This window comes from Danio rerio, chromosome 1, assembly GCF_052040795.2.
Source record: "Danio rerio strain M-AB ecotype USA chromosome 1, GRCz13ab, whole genome shotgun sequence".
Lineage (NCBI taxonomy): Eukaryota > Metazoa > Chordata > Actinopteri > Cypriniformes > Danionidae > Danio > Danio rerio.
Window position 1 is genome coordinate 9,573,034 of NC_141021.1, and position 16,200 is coordinate 9,589,233.

At 36.2% G+C, this 16,200-nt stretch overlaps 1 protein-coding gene across 4 annotated transcripts in view; it reads right to left on the bottom strand.

Moving 5' to 3' along the window:
* cacna1hb (calcium voltage-gated channel subunit alpha1 Hb) overlaps nucleotides 1–16,200 on the bottom strand; it is a 184,317-nt gene that overhangs the window by 80,494 nt on the left and 87,623 nt on the right. For all 4 annotated transcript variants that reach the window (XR_015476168.1, XM_087236664.1, XM_087236665.1 and 1 more), the window contains exons 4-6: nucleotides 15,307–15,440; nucleotides 12,961–13,058; nucleotides 10,230–10,389 (exon numbers count right to left, since the gene is read on the bottom strand). Coding sequence is in view for 3 of the 4 variants with exons in the window: in XM_087236664.1 (XP_087092790.1) it covers nucleotides 10,230–10,389; nucleotides 12,961–13,058; nucleotides 15,307–15,440 (392 nt within the window). In the remaining variant the exon portion in view is untranslated. The remainder of the gene's footprint in view (nucleotides 1–10,229; nucleotides 10,390–12,960; nucleotides 13,059–15,306; nucleotides 15,441–16,200) is intronic.

Sequence of the window (16,200 nt, forward strand, 5' to 3'; positions counted from 1 at the left end):
ATAGTGGCTATGTCTTATACTCCCAATAGATTTGACCGTATATTGGTTTACATGTGTTTTCTCTAATATTTACAGTATTTTATTCCTTTTGTCTGTTTTTACAGTATTTCATTTTTCAGCCACAGTTTGAAAATTGTCATGAATTCAATATAAATGTAATCAAAGCATTTCTTATTCTGGATTCAATTCTTTGCAAAAAGGCAAATTTGACAGCCCAAATAGAAAGACAACAAATGGCAATAGGCTACAATGACAAGCAATGGTGGTGCACTGAGTTCTGTATTTTGTATTTTGTTGTAAATTGTGTAATGATTAATTGAAAGAGCTCATATACTTGTTTGCAAGTTGTGTTGTTTGAAGGTAAAACTAGCTTTTGTTGCATATTTTAAATGTTTTGATACGGCATGTGCCTTTTGCAAGCAAAATGTGTCATTTTGACCATGAGTGCCGCTGTTTAGGCCTGCGTGTTAACTGTTTTGAAAAAGGTGGAGTTTCAGTTGACGGCTGCATCAAAGCAATTGAGAAAAACTGTATTACTTTTGTCTGTTTGTCATACTAATAAATTACTAAGTATATACTAAATTACTAAGATTAATAAGAGAACAGAAAATATAAAGATACAGTAAATCTAATTCATTTACTATTACATTTTATCAGTGACCCTAAGTCCCAATCTCAATTCTAACCCTTAGCTCTACCCCTCATTTTGCGTGTTCACGTGAAGGGTTTGGGGTGTCCCAGTTCTCTTTACTGTAGCTTGAAGGCGTAGGGCTAATGTGAAGGGCTAGATAGCCCTTGAAATTGAGATTTTTCAGGATCACACTCGAAACCAAGGGGTTGGAAAATTTCCCAGAATACACCATCTACAACGGCATCTAGGCTGCTCACGAAAGTAAGGAGATGCACAAATTTGTATTTTTTGGAAACATGCTCAAATACATTTTATATTTGAGTTGTTTTCTAAATGAATCTGATTTTATAATGTGTAAATATTGTCACTCGATGGATAGATGGCAATGCACAAGACATCAACGAGCAAATCAAGGCAAAGGTAGGTGCAGCTTAGTTTATTCAGCACTGAACTCTGTTGTATTAATGATGGGGTTGTTTTTGTTTTTTTAAGCACATTTTTTTTAAATGTACTGCATTGGTTAAGGCGTTGCGGTGGCGCAGTGGTTGACGATATCACCTCACAGCAGAAGGTCGCTGGTTTGAGCCTCGACTGGGTCAGTTGGCATTTCTGTGTGGAGTTTGCATGTTCTTTCCGTGTTCGCATGGGATTCCTCCGGGTGTTCCGGTTTACCCCACAGTCCAAACAGATGCACTATAGGTGAATAGGGTAGGCTAAATTGTCCATTGTGTATGCGTGTAAATGGGAGTGTATGGGTGTTTCCCAGTGATGGGTTGCAGCTGGAAGGCATTCGCTGCATGTGTAAAGCATATGCTGGATAAGTTGGCGGTTCATTCAGCTGTGGCGAACCCTGATTTATAAAGAGACTAAGCCGAAAAGAAAATGAATGAATGAGTACTGTATTAATTAATATAGTTTAAAGCAATATTTTAGCAATAAATAAGGAACTACTCATCGAAACTATAATGTAATACAGTTTGGTGTTTTTTGATCCACTATTTTGCCGATTTGTCCTACCTTGTCAGATTGTCCTACCTCCCATTCAAAAAGTAGGTAGCACATTTTGATGGTGCAATATGCTACCCATCAGATTTTGCAACCAGTGTAAATTTTAATGTGGAGTCGCATGATATGAAGCTGTAATATCGCCCTAGCCTATCTAATCCCTTACTTCAACCTCAGAACCATTCAAATACGATATCGGTATCATAATCTGATGGGTAGGATAAAATGTCAAGACACAATCATAAAAAAGTGTGGTTTTTGGCCCATCATAAGAAAAAGTTTGGGCACCCCGCTTTAGAGGCACACATTCTGTGCATTTTATTGTAAGAAGAACCAAGTCATACTTCATGTAAGATAAACTATGCTCTAACGTAAATTTAAACTGCAATAACAAGCAGTTAGTATTAAACATATTGCCTATTTTAAAATTCTGATTGAGCCTTTGGCCAAAAAAAAACAAACATTATTTTCTCATAATCATCTGGATTTACATTCATTCTAGTACAGATAGATTTAAATTATTAATTAATTTATTATTTATTCACATTTTTATTAACTGAAGTTCTTCCAGCATTCACTTTCTCATACAATATTTAGTTTGACCTCTTGAGGTTGGCATCAAATATTTTGTTGCTTTATTTATTTATCCGATCATTTTTAATTTATTTGATTGCTTAATTTTTTACACAGCCGAGCCTTATTAGACAGACATTGTATTGATATGAAGCTGAAAATGTTTAAGGCAACATTGAACTTTTGGATTGTTTTATGAGTGCAGGATGTTGATTTACTTGATTAAATAGCACTGCACTGTATTAGAATTCAGATTTAGTTTTCACATCATGTATATGCACAGAAATGCAACCATATCAAATCCATTATAAATACAAATAGCCAATATTTCTCATTTTCAGACCCCTACTGCACAACAGCAATTATTAACAACTTTACTGTATATAAACATTCTTCACATTTGTACAAAAGCATCCCTCAGCTTTCACCTTAAAGCTACATAATAATGTGTGATAGTGTGGCGCATTTTGTTCTCTGAGCAGTTACAAAGTGTTTGAGCCAAGTGAGCTTCTGCTTTAATCAGTCTCGCATCCTGCTTATTAAACTGAGATCGCCAGATGAGCTTAAAGCTGAGCTACTGGGTAATCACTTCATCTGCAAACATGTTTATAACAGGTTGAAGAAAATGGCCTGAGAATTGACCCGTGTGTTACTTATCTAAAACATTTTTTGGTAATGAACTGTGGATGCTACTATACCTTTTAAAAATAATACCTAGACTCTTTTTATACGGATGCCCCAAACTATTAACAGATAATGTAAATAACTTGACATTTAATATACTTTAAGCAAAGTGAGGGCTTTAAAGTTTAGGGTTTAGCTTTTGCAGTATACGAAGCCATGTTTGGTGTTTAAAATTACCATGAAATTCAGTTTATAAACAGCAATAAATAAACGATACACTAATTAAATACCCAACATTTCACTCCTCTTAACACTTAATATCCATCACTTTTCAGCATAATGTCTCCAAACTGTCACACTTAGCAACTGAAATCAACTGAATTTCTGTGGCTAACATAATGGAAGTGAAAATTAAAGTGCACCTATCTTTTTCGGATATTACCCTAATTTTATTGTGTAATTTAGCTGTTTTAAAGAGTACAATAAGTGCATGAAACATCTGTCTCCCAAAAGGAAGATCTGGTTCTGAACTGCCAGATCCGAGCTGTCAGGAATTACTATTTTGTTCAAACCTTTGCAGATATGTAACAAATTATAATAATAATTATAGCCTTTGACATTGTAGTTCTAGCTGAGACAGAGCTAGAAAAAAGGCACTGTTTTCTGTGTTACAAAAGAGAATGTACATTCCCGAACTCAAGCTTGAGTTGATATGAAGAGTTCAAATGCAAAAACCTCTAAGTGCCATCTGGAGTTCTCTTCTACAATGAGCATTTTTCTCGGCCATTTTTCAAGACACGTCTTTACAACTATTTGAAGGCTTAACTAAGTTAATTTGGTTAACTATGCAGGTTAGGGTAATTAGGCAAGTTATTGTATAACGATGGTTTGTACTGTAGACTATCGAAAAAATATATAGCTTAAAGGGGCTAATAATTTTAATCTTAAAATGGTGTTTAAAAAATTAAAAACTTTTATTCTAGCCAAAATAAAACAAATAAAACTTTCTCCAATAGAAAAAAATATTATCAGGCATACTGTGAAAATTTAAACATAATTTAGGAAATATTTTTAAAAGAAAAAAACTAAAATATATTTCTAATATTAATATTAGAATATTAGGCTAATATTTCTGACTTCAACTGTAATATATATATATATATATATATATATATATATATATATATATATATATATATATATATATATATATATATATATATAGCTGAGACAGAGCTAGAAAAAAGGCACATATATATATATATATATATATATATATATATATATATATATATATATATATATATATATATGTGTGTGTGTGTGTGTGTGTGTGTGTGTGTGTGTAAAAACTGAGCTAAAGTACTGTAAGAGGTTCCACCAATCACAATAGACTGGGCCCATCTGACAGAGCAGGCTCTTTGAAAGGCATATAGTTTATAGTCTGTGGGAAATCAAAATGTACTGTTTGTACAGCACAGATTGTTGTTCTTTAGGTGTATATATAATTAATCAATGCATCCTGAATGTTTTTTGTTTGTGTGTTTGTTTGTTTTGGTTATTTTGATGCGCAAAAATAAACGCCATGCCTCCATTATAATAGTTCATTTGAGTTGGAAGTACATTAACATATTAAAACAAAAGTCTCAGTAACTTCCGGTGCTCATGGTTTTTAAAGAAAAAAATATCTTTAGACATTGTGATAAAACAGCGGATGCTGGAGGATATATTATTAGAAAACAAAAAATTAGGTTTTTTTTTTATCTTCGATGGAGACCTAACCCTAACACAATAAGGCACTTTAAAGTGCAAATTAAATCATAACTAACAATAATATTTATTTGCTCACATATGATTTTAATTGCTCTTATGGTGAACAATTGATTGATTTATGTCATTAAAAAAATTGTTTGCCCTTGTAATATAATTAAAATCTGAAAATGCACGTCCTGTTTGTTTTCCGTTAAATTCTCAGATTACGTATGTTTGACATATTAGGTGTGGCTTACATACTTACCCGTGCCCCTCCAACAATAACTCTCCCCAAACCATTTTAACAATCTTTCTGAATGAAATGCTTACTTTACTACATCAAGTCAGCTTGCAGTAGAACAAACAAGCCACGCCCACTATTTTCTCATGTAATATTTCTCTAGGAACTAGAAAAAAAAAAAAAAAAAAAAAAACTTCCGGTTCATTCATTCATTCACATTTTTTTTTTGTCGGCTTAGTCCCTTTATTAATCTGGGGTCGCCACAGCGGAATGAACCAGAAACCGGAGCACCCGGAGGAACCCACACGAACACAGGATGCAAACTCCACACAGAAACGCCAACTGAGCCAAGGTTCGAACCAGCGACCCAGCAACCTTTTTGCTGTGAGGCGACAGCTCTACCTACTGTGCCAGTGCACCCCCCTAACTTCCGGTTCATGCAGACTTTAGTATTTGAAATCATGCAATATGAACTGCAAATCCAATAGATTATGCAGCCAGTATTTTGTACGAGTCTGCTACAACTGCATATACTTTACACATTGATTCAGCAACAAATTTCAAGCTGATACATTCAGAGTGTGTGGATACAACCCATAAAATATGTCTGCTCCTAGTGTTGTGCTTTTGAGATAAAACAATTCCCTCTGTGTCACAAAAAAAGCATGGTTCAGAGGTTGTCTGCTTCACGAGCTCATGCGCTGAATTTATTACACAGATATTCTGTAGTTTACTTAACAGCTGAAAGAATTCACGCTCTTGTTCTGTATTCAGTTGCATCAGGACTCACACACTGATATATTCTGGAAGATTGTAGGAAAGATGAGGGGGTGGAGGACACTAATATGACAGCTTTTCTCAGTTTAACTGGGTTAGTGAAACTCCTGAGGTAGAAAGAAAGAAAGAAAGAAAGAAGGAAGGAAAGAAAGAAAGAAGGTAAGAAAGAAAGAAAGAAAGAAAGAAGGAAAGAAAGAAAGAAAGAAAGAAAGAAGGTAAGAAAGAAAGAAAGAAAGAAAGAAAAAAAGAAAGAAAGAAAGAAGGAAAGAAAGAAAGAAAGAAAGAAAGAAAGAAGGAAAAAAAAGAAAGAAAGAAAGAAAGAAAGAAAAGAAAGAAAAAAAGAAAGAAAGAATGAAAGAAAGAAAGAAAGAAAGAAAGAAAGAAAGAAGGAAAAAAAAGAAAGAAAGAAAGAAAGAAAGAAGGAAAAAGAAAGAAAGAAAGAAAGAAAGAAGGTAAGAAAGAAAGAAAGAAAGAAAGAAAGAAAAAAAAAGAAAGAAAGAAAGAAAAAAAAGAAAGAAAGAAAGGAAAGAAAGAAAGAAAGAAAGAAAGAAAGAAAGAAAGAAAGAAAGAAAGAAAGAAAGAAAGAAAAGAAAACCGCACACTTGAAAAAAATGGAGCCAAACTTGATTCCTCTTGAATTGGTAATTAGTGAGGATCGTCGTTTTTCTTCATTAAAAATTAATTAAAATGAAAATACAAAGGAGTGGACTCCCTTATTAGAGTGCCAAATCAGGTGGGCAACAAAACTGGCTTCTGGCTCCAAAAATAATGAGTAGATGTGCAAACAGACAAATTTGCACATCCCATCGGACTCGCTGAGACAGAAAGCCATTTTCACACCTGAGATAGGTGTAATGTGACTGGCAATTTCTGGATTTGTGCTGCAAGCCACGGTAAACATGTATTAACTGGGTCACTCTGTAAACGGGGGCCTTTTCCAGTTTTACAAAGTGATGCTGAAGTAAATATTTACAGTATTTTAAACTTTCTGTTAAACAATGTGTTTATAGAAATGCCAAGGTTGTGGCGTTTATGGCAGAATCAATACATTTCAATATGCAGTTTATGCCTATAAGGATATTAATTAAATCTGACAGGATACATCTTGTGTGTAGAATCATTAACATAGATATAAAATTAATTTTAAATAAATAAAGAGAATTAAACTAAATAAAATAAGTAGTTTTAAACTATAAAATAATAATAATAAAGAAGTGATATAAAGAATCCACTTTTTAATTTTTGGTAGCTTTTTCAAAATAATGCTAACAGTTTTTCTCCCCTGAATAAAACCGATAAAATTGAAATCAACATGCTGAAAAACATAAAAAATATAAAATAATCTTTAAAGGTCCCGTGGAGTGTATTGAAATGTGCACTTTTTTATTATAAGTTTGACATAGTTTCAACTAAAACAAGAAGACATTGCACTCACCAGCCACTTTATTAAGTACACCTGTTCAACTGCTCGTTAACGCAAATCTAATCAGCCAATCACATGGCAGCAACTTAGTGTATTTAGGCATGTAGACATCATCAACACGATCTGCTGCAGTAACTCAAATAACCACTCATTACAACTGAGGTATGCAGAAGAGCATCTCTGAGTGCATAACATGTCAAACCTTGAGTCAGATGGGCTACACCAGCAGAAGACCACAGGGTGCCACTCCTGTCTGCTAAGAACAGGAAACTGAAGCAACAATTCACATAGGCCAGAATTGGACAATGGAAGATTGGAAAAACGTTGCCTCGTCTGATGAGTCTTGATTGAGACATTCGGATGTCTACTGAGATATTCAGATGGTAGGGTCAGAATTTGGCGTCAACAACATGAAGCATGGATCCACCCTGCCTTGTATCAACAGTTCAGGCTGGTGGTGGTGATGTAACGCTGTGGAGGATGTTTTCTTGGCACACTTTGGCCCATTAGTACCAACTGAGCATTGTGTCAACACCACAGCATAACTGAGTATTGTGGCTGACCATGTCCATCCCTTTATGACCACAGTATATCTTCTGATGGCTACTTCCAGCAGGATAACCAGTCATGTCAATAAATCATCTCAGACTGGTTTCTTTAACATGACAATGAGTTCACTGTGCTCACATGGCCTCTACAGTCACCAGATCTCAACCCAATAGAGCACCTTCGGGATGTGGTGGAATGAGAGATTCGCATCATGGATGTGCAGCCGACAAATCTGCAGCAACTGCGTTATGCTTTCATGTCAATATGGACCAAAATCTCTGAGGATTTTTTTTAGTACCTTGTTGAATCTATGCCACGATGGTTTAAGGCTGTTCCAACCAGTTACTAGTAAGATGTACCTAATAAAGTGGCCGGTGAGTGTATATATATATATATATATATATAAGCTATATAGCCAATAGTGTTTAATTTTGAACACAACTAGGAATGGTTGAGAACAATAATAATTCCCTTTAAAATGTCATTTTGTTGAATAAACAAGTTTTCAATGTTTAAAGTTATATTTTACAGCTACTCTACACACATAAAATATAATAATGGCACCCACCTAGTAAATAAGCAAAAAGTTTCAGTGAAAACAAGACATTTTTGCTCAATGCTGTTCTACTATTATAGTTTGGCATGCAGATATCAGCAGGATTGAAGTGGATATTGAAAGTGGTTTTTGACAGACATTGCAATAAATGTTGTATGCACAAGAGAGCTGTATTTTTAAAGGGCAGCATAATTTGAGTGAGGAAAGCGTTATTGTAGCAGACGTTGCTTGGATGGTTTTTGGGCTTCGGGGAGGAAACTGGAGAGCAGCAGTGATGCACCTGAGCGGGTCAAGACTGCAGTACATCAGGGTGGACAACTGTGCAAAGTGATTCACCACCGCAAACTGCTTTTCTGGACACTCATTATTTAGCAGTGATCAATGATGCTCTTGGCATTTATAATGTGGGAATTAATGTCTCATATCAGCTTACACAAAACAATATAATGCGACATTTATGCTCAGGCTTACTGACCCTTTTATATAGACCCTTTATATAGAACCTAAATTAGCCATAAGAAAATATTTTAGGTCAGTAGCAAATAAAAAAACATTCAAGCCTTGTGTGCTGCTGGGGATGTTTTCATCCACTCTGGGGGGATTTTGAGTCTTAATTCGGCCACAACTTTCTCTGTGTTTTAGCAAATCAAATGATTTTGGTGCAAATCTTATTTTGACACATAGGTTGGGAAAATGCTTTGAAAATTAACAAAAACCCTCAACAATACACTCTGGGCAAATTTACTACATCTTCGTTATGTTCATGGATGTTTTTGCTCTATTGACTTTTATTATAAGCAAAGCCGTGCCACCATTTTATTATATAGTTTAGCCCCCCTAAATTATTAGACCCCCTGTTCATTTTTTTTCTCCAATTTCTATTTAATGGAGAGAAGATTTTTTCAATACATTTTTAAACAAAATAGTTTTAATAACTCATCTCTAATAACTGATTCCTTTTATCTTTGCCATGATGACAATAAATAATATTTTATTAGATATTTTTCAAGACACTTCTATACAGCTTAAAGTGACATTTAAAGGCTTAACTAGGATAATTAGGTTAACTAGACAGGTTAGGGTAATTAGGCAAGTTATTGTATAACGATGGTTTGTTCTGTAGACAGTCAAAAAAAATTGCTTAAACGGGCTAATAATTTTGACCCTAAATTGGTTCATAATAAACGGCTTTTATTCTAGCCGAAATTAAACAAATAAGACTTTCTCCAGAAGATAAAATATTATCAGACATAGTGTGACAATTTCCTTGCTCTGATAAACATAATTTGGGAAATATAAAAAAAAAGAAATTCCAAAAAATCTAAGGGGGGCTAATAATTTAGACTTTAACTATATATTATTTATTGTTGCTGGTTTTTCCTGTTAGGAAGAGGTGCAATTTGTAATGTTTACTGGTGATCATCAGTTGCATAGCAAAGAAAGACAACCGATGATCAATAGTAAAAATGACAAATTTTACCTCTTTCTAACATGGAAAACTACCAACACTCAACAATGCATTATTATTTGGTGTCAAGGCTTTGCAATTAAAAATTTTGTTATAATAAAAATCAAAAAGGCAAAAAACGACCATGAAAATAATGAAAGGGTAGTAAATTTAAACAATAAGGGTTAACATGTTCCTTAGCTGAGTGGCTAGTAATGTTGGAAAACTACTAGCCAAAGTGGCTTGTGATGAAAAAAGTTAATGTCAAGCCTTGGTTTTAATAAAAACAGTAAAAAAAAAAAGTGCTTTTCAAATGTTAAAAAAATGTTCATTCCCTTAAAAAAGCAGTTTTTAGTGTTTTGGTGTCAATATTGACCCAAATATGTTACTGAGATTCTAAATTACAAAAAGTGTAGATTTTTCACACACTTGCACTGCTGTAAAGAAGCTTTTTTTTTTTTTTTTACAAACTGAGAAACAACTCAATATAATTTATATTGACACATTTCATCTAATAAAACAACCCAAACAGGTTTCCCCGAGGAACACACGCTGTGATTTCAGAGCATTTATTATTGCACTATGATTTTGGAATAACACCAGATATGCACACCTCTGCAGGCATTGAAAATCTCTGTGTTTTGCACTTACATTCTGATGTTGTTGTCAAAGAAACAGCGGTTGCGGAGAAGCCCGGCCCAAAGCTGCACACCTACAATCCCGAAGATGAAGAACACAAAGAAACAAAGCAGCAAGACGTTTCCCAGCATCGGCAAAGTGTCCAACAGCAATGTCACCAGAATCCGCATACCTAAGAGACACAGATACATAATGTCACCTATGCCAACATGTTTTCACCAAGTAGGACATGTTCCTGGATTAACATCTATGTTGATCCTGGAACAACATTCAAATCAGCCTATCAGAATTAAGAGATACGTTTACTGTATATGTTAAGGCTTACAGTTAGGTTTTTGCACTTCTACATGAGTGTTATCCAACTGTTATTGCGCTCTGATTTTGGGAATAATTTACAGTTATGGTTGGGTTTAGGGTAGGGAATAGGTGTGGATTACACTTTGAACAAAAATGATGTTCCAGGATCAACAGAGATGTTACTCCTGGATCGCATGTGATGATTTTGCTTAGTACGATGCGATCCTGGATTAACATCTCTGTTGATCCTGGAACATCATTTTTGTTGGAAGATGTAATCCATACCTAAAGAAAGTAATTCTTTGTTATTTAACATGCTCAGTGTAATTATACTTTTACTACTTCATACTATTTCAGTTGTGTTCAGATTTGCCAAATGTATTTGTTTGAAGCATGTTGATAAGGAAAAATAACCTTAATTTATTGATGGAAATATTTTAGCACTGCCACTTGCCTGTTATAAAATATAACTGGATTGAGAGGGGGATGAACCGGCATACCCCTCAGTAAATGTGCAGTTGCGCCCCTGGCAGTAGGACCGGCGGGGTTACATTGGTGCCGTGACCCGGATGGGAGTGTGGTTTAGGGGTAGAGTGTAGCAGGGGCCAGCTATTGGGGTGTGGGGAAGTTAAAATAAAAAGTTTAGCCACTGTTTCCTTGGATACTACAAGAGCTTGTGTGTCGAACGTGGACGGTTTCGTCGTCAGTTTCGGGCGTTGTTTTACTCGGGAGGCGTGTCCAAACGCCAGGTAACACTATATATTAAGCACGCTAGCTTTAGTTAGCTGGAGAAGCACTTTAGCAACGAGACCAACAGCCTGTAAGTACATTTAGACTTGTTTCAGTTGTTGTGTATGGTTTGAAGACTTGTTTTCAGCTGTTTGTGTAAGGTTGTAGGACATTTAAACTTGTTTTCAGTTGTGTATAGTACTAGAAAAGTTTAGCCACTGTTTCCTTGGTTACTGTAAGAGCTTGTGTGTCGAACGCGCACGGTTTCGCGTCGTCTGCCGCAGTTTCGGGTGTTGTTTTACTCTCGAGGCGTGTCCAGCTGAATTTAATCAGCTAGTGCTCTGGGTGTCCAGCTGAATTCTATCAGCTAGTGCTCTGGGGTGTATATAAGCAACTAGTCTCAACGCGGCAGCGGTTGTGGCAGCCTCTTTCCATCTCAAAGAGGGAAGAAATAACTTTCCAGAACGCTCGCGTACAATCTGCTCAGTTGGTGGAATGAATTCCCTAACTGCATCAGAACGGCAGAGTCACTCGCTGTTTTTAAGAAACGACTAAAAACTCAACTATTTAGTCTCCACTTCACTTCCTACACTGAAAAAAATTATTCAAAGATGATTCCTTTGAATTACTAAATTATTTTATGTTAAGTGGCTGTAAACAATTTATTTGGGTCGAATTTAAACAAACAAATTAAGTTGAACATTACTAAACTTAATTTGTTTGATTAAATTCAACCCATATAAATTATTTGCAACAATATTGCAGACATAAATTTTTTCAGTGTAATCTGCAATTGCCTCTCTGGATATACCACTAATTGTATTAAAAAAATAAATAAAAATAAAATAAAAAAAATGTACTAATACTTCTTAGATTTTACAGACCTGAAACTTGCCTATAGCACTTATTGATTGTTGCTCTTATAGTTGTGTAAATTGCTTCCTTGTCCTCATTTGTAAGTCGCTTTGGATAAAAGTGTCTGCTAAATGACTAAATGTAATGTAAATGTAGGTAAACCTTGCTACTGTGGCCTCTAAACTGTGCTCTAGCCACTAGAGGCCATGCCTGTTCGGCCTACTTGGTAGAGCAACCGACTCCTAGTGGAAGGTCGCCGTTTCGATTCTAACTCAGAATTGGGTGGTGTAGGGCCAGCAGGGTTACACACAAACACAAACCTGAAGAGCTTTGGCTAACGCTCAGTGGTTTGAGAATAATCGAATTGGAAACTTAACAGCCACGGGCTCTCACTCCTCACTGAGTCCAAAATCTATTACTGCATTGCTGAGCATACACTTACACACACACAAACCTATTTGGTATGTGTTGACGAAAGGAGTGTGCTATAAATGGTAAGAGTCCTGCATGTCAAGAATTTACTGTCTCGCCCCACATTAAACAAAACAGACACTTACTTTCACCTCTGGACTCAAAGGATGACTGTAACACACACCAGCTCCTCTCTCAAGACTGCGTGTGTGAGTGTTTGTGTATTTTTCGTGGTTCGTGTTGAACTGTGGGCACTTAGCTGTAACAATAAGCGGCGGTGACCATGTTAATACATCATGGGAGTCTCGTCTGCTCTGTGCGTGTGTGAATCTATAAATACAGCAGGCCGAGCGCAGATCATTTGCTTTAAATCAATAGCTGGATTGTAAAACGGTGACACTGAGAGCAAAACGAGAAGGATGGAAATAAATAGAGGGAAAACAGAACTCACTGGGAACTCTGTTGATGGCTCGTAAAGGTCTGAGAACACGGACGGTTCGGATGGCTGAGAAACTAACATTATGGCCATCTAAAGAGTACTCCAGCATCCTGAAACAGAAGGAAACAGAAAGTGTCTTTAACAAAACATGACATTCAGCAAACGGGCAATGTATTTAATTTATTTGAGGTTTTTACACCATCTGTATAATAAAATAAAATATAAAATAATATAAAATAATTTAATATGATTTAATACAATATAATATAATATAATATAGTAAAATAAAATAAAATAAAATATAATATAACAAACAAAGCAATTCAAAGTTTCAGACATTTAGAGCAGTTAATTAATGAAGAGACATATTTTTTAAATTATGCAGTTAAGTGCTCATATATGAAAAAATTATATAAAATCTAAATAAAAACATCAAAATGATCTAAAAAATTAATTAAAAAAACAAAAACAAAAACAAAAATAAAATAAAAGTAAAATAAGATAAAATAAAAATTAAATTAAATTAAATTCAATTAAATTACACAAAAAATAATCCATAGGGAAAAAAAAGAAAGAAAATGCATAAAATATTATATGTCATCTGAGGGCTGTTGCACCAAAATCTTTAAATTCTGTCATGATTCACACACACACACACACACACACACACACACACACACACACACACACACACACACACACACACACACACACACACACACACACACACACACACACACACACACACACACACACAAAATAATAAATAATAATTTAACACAAAAGACATTTATTAGAAAAGTCTTGAATATGAGCAACCATTGACTTCTAAATGTGTCGGCTGCACATTTATGATGTGAATCTCCTGTTCCACCACATCCCAAAGGTGCTCTATTGGATTGAGATCTGGTGACTGTGGAGGCCATTTGAGTACAGTGAACTCATTGTCACGTTGAAGAAACCAGTCTGAGATGATTCACGCTTTGTGACATGGCATGTTATCCTACTGGAAGTAGCCATCAGAAGATGGGTACACTTTGGTCATAAAGGGATGGACATGGTCAGCAACAATACTTAGGTAGGCTGTGGCGTTGACACGATGCTCAGTTGGTACTAATGGGCCTAAAGAGTGCCAAGAATATACCCCCAAACCATTGCACCAACACCAGCTGTTAATACAAGGCAGCATGGGTTCATGTTTTCATGTTGTTGATGCCAAATTCTGACCCTACCATCCGAATGTCACAGCAGAAAATGAGACTCATCGTCTATTGTCTAATTTTGGTGAGCCTGTGCCAATTGTAGCCTCAGTTTCCTGTTCTTAGTTGACAGGAGTGGCACGCGGTGTGGTCTTCTGCTGCTGTAGCCCATCTGCCTCAAGGTTGGACGTGTTGTGCGTTTAGAGATGTTCTTCTGCATTCTCCTCTGGCATCAACGAGGCATTTGCGCCCACAGAACTGCCGCTTGCTGAATATTTTCTCTTTTTCTGACCATTCTCTGTAAACCCTAGAGATGGTCGTGCATGAAAATCCCAGAAGATCAGCAGTTTCTGAAATACTCAGACCAGCCTGTCTGGCACCAACAACCATGCCACGTTCAAAGTCCCTTAAGTCACCTTTCTTCTCCATTCTGATGCTCGGTTTGAACTGCAGCAGATCATCTTGACCATGTCTACATGTCTAAATACATTAAGGTGCTGCCATGTGATTGGCTGATTAAAAAATTGCGTAATGAGCAGCTAGACAGGTGTACCTAATAAAGTGGCCGGTGGGTGTATGTTGAGATGACACCCAGCCCTTGTTATAGGTATACTTTGTTAACCAGCATGATGCATATCTAATGAAGCAGATTTCCTACGAAAGACTTGCTGACCGAAACCAACAGGGAAAGCCCAAAGTGCTTGAGAAAAGTGTTTGCTTTGTCCGAATTAATGACCAGCGAGGTACTTTCTCCCTTACACCAGAGCACATTACTATTTAATGAGTGATCAAGCACTTTAGATTGAGCTGACTTTCAAACAGAGAGCATAGCTAGTAGAAATCACTGTGTCAATGACAGCGCAAGTGACAAGAGAGACGAGACGCAGAGCGACACAGAGACTCCTGCCTGCTGGTAATTGTCATTCATGAGCTTAGCTGTGACACATCGACTTGACATTAGAACTTGACCTGACATTAAAACTGGATCTGACATTAAACAAACACACACACACAGAGGCGAACACACACACTCACACACACACTCTTGCAATAGTTAAGCGTTTAATGACTCATCGAATTCTAGGAACTGCACACTAATAGTTGACTTTTCCGAGCTTCTGCGCGTGGCGTTTTTCAGCTTTGTGATTGGTTAACTCACCCGGCCATGACGATAAACAGGTCAAGGCGGTTCCAGGTGTCTCCAAGGTAACATTTGGGACCAAACACTCCCAAGGCCACCATTTTAACCACCATCTCCACAGCGAAAAATGCAAAGATGAAGTCATCGAACGCCTGCGGAGAGAACAAGCACAGAAGAGCTGCTTGTGAACTCATTGAAACGCTGCATTTAAAGGGATCTCCCAAAATTTGCCGTTTAGTCATTTTTCGCTAGTTTTACACTTAAAGAATGATGTTAGCTGTTTGTTCAAACTACTTATTTAAAATGAGCTGAATCAACTGAATCTTGGTTGTTTTTTTCAGGGCTACTTAAATGTCTAAGTTCAATCTACGTAAATTTGTAAAAACAATTAAGTTAGGGAGAGCGGGGACAAAAGTACCATTTAAAAAAAAAAAAAAAAAATTTTAAAAGAGAATGTTTTTGGCAGAAATATATTTTTGTTGTGCTTAAAAACTCACAAGAGTGGTCTATCAAAATCAGGTGTTGTTTTGATGTAGAACAACGCCAATATAACTTCACTTTCAAGAGTTCACACTTAGCTGATGATTGATTATAAAGCTTGTTTGGCAAGCTGTCCCTGGAGAGAGCCCTGAGCTCATAAGATCCTCGAGCCCGAGGCTCATTCCCGTTTGCAGGGCGAGAGGGGAGTTTGAGCTCAGGTAGATCTGGAGAACTCCCCTGATGTAGTAGCTAATGAACAGGTAGTGATTGCTCTTAAGAGATAACTACCAACTAGGAGCATGTCTATAGTGCCGGATTAGTCAATTAAACTTAAGTTGCATGTTTTTGGACGGTGGAAGGAAACTGGGGAACCTGGGGGAAACCCACGTGAGCACGGCGAGAATGTGTAAACTATGCACAGAAGCGTCGGCT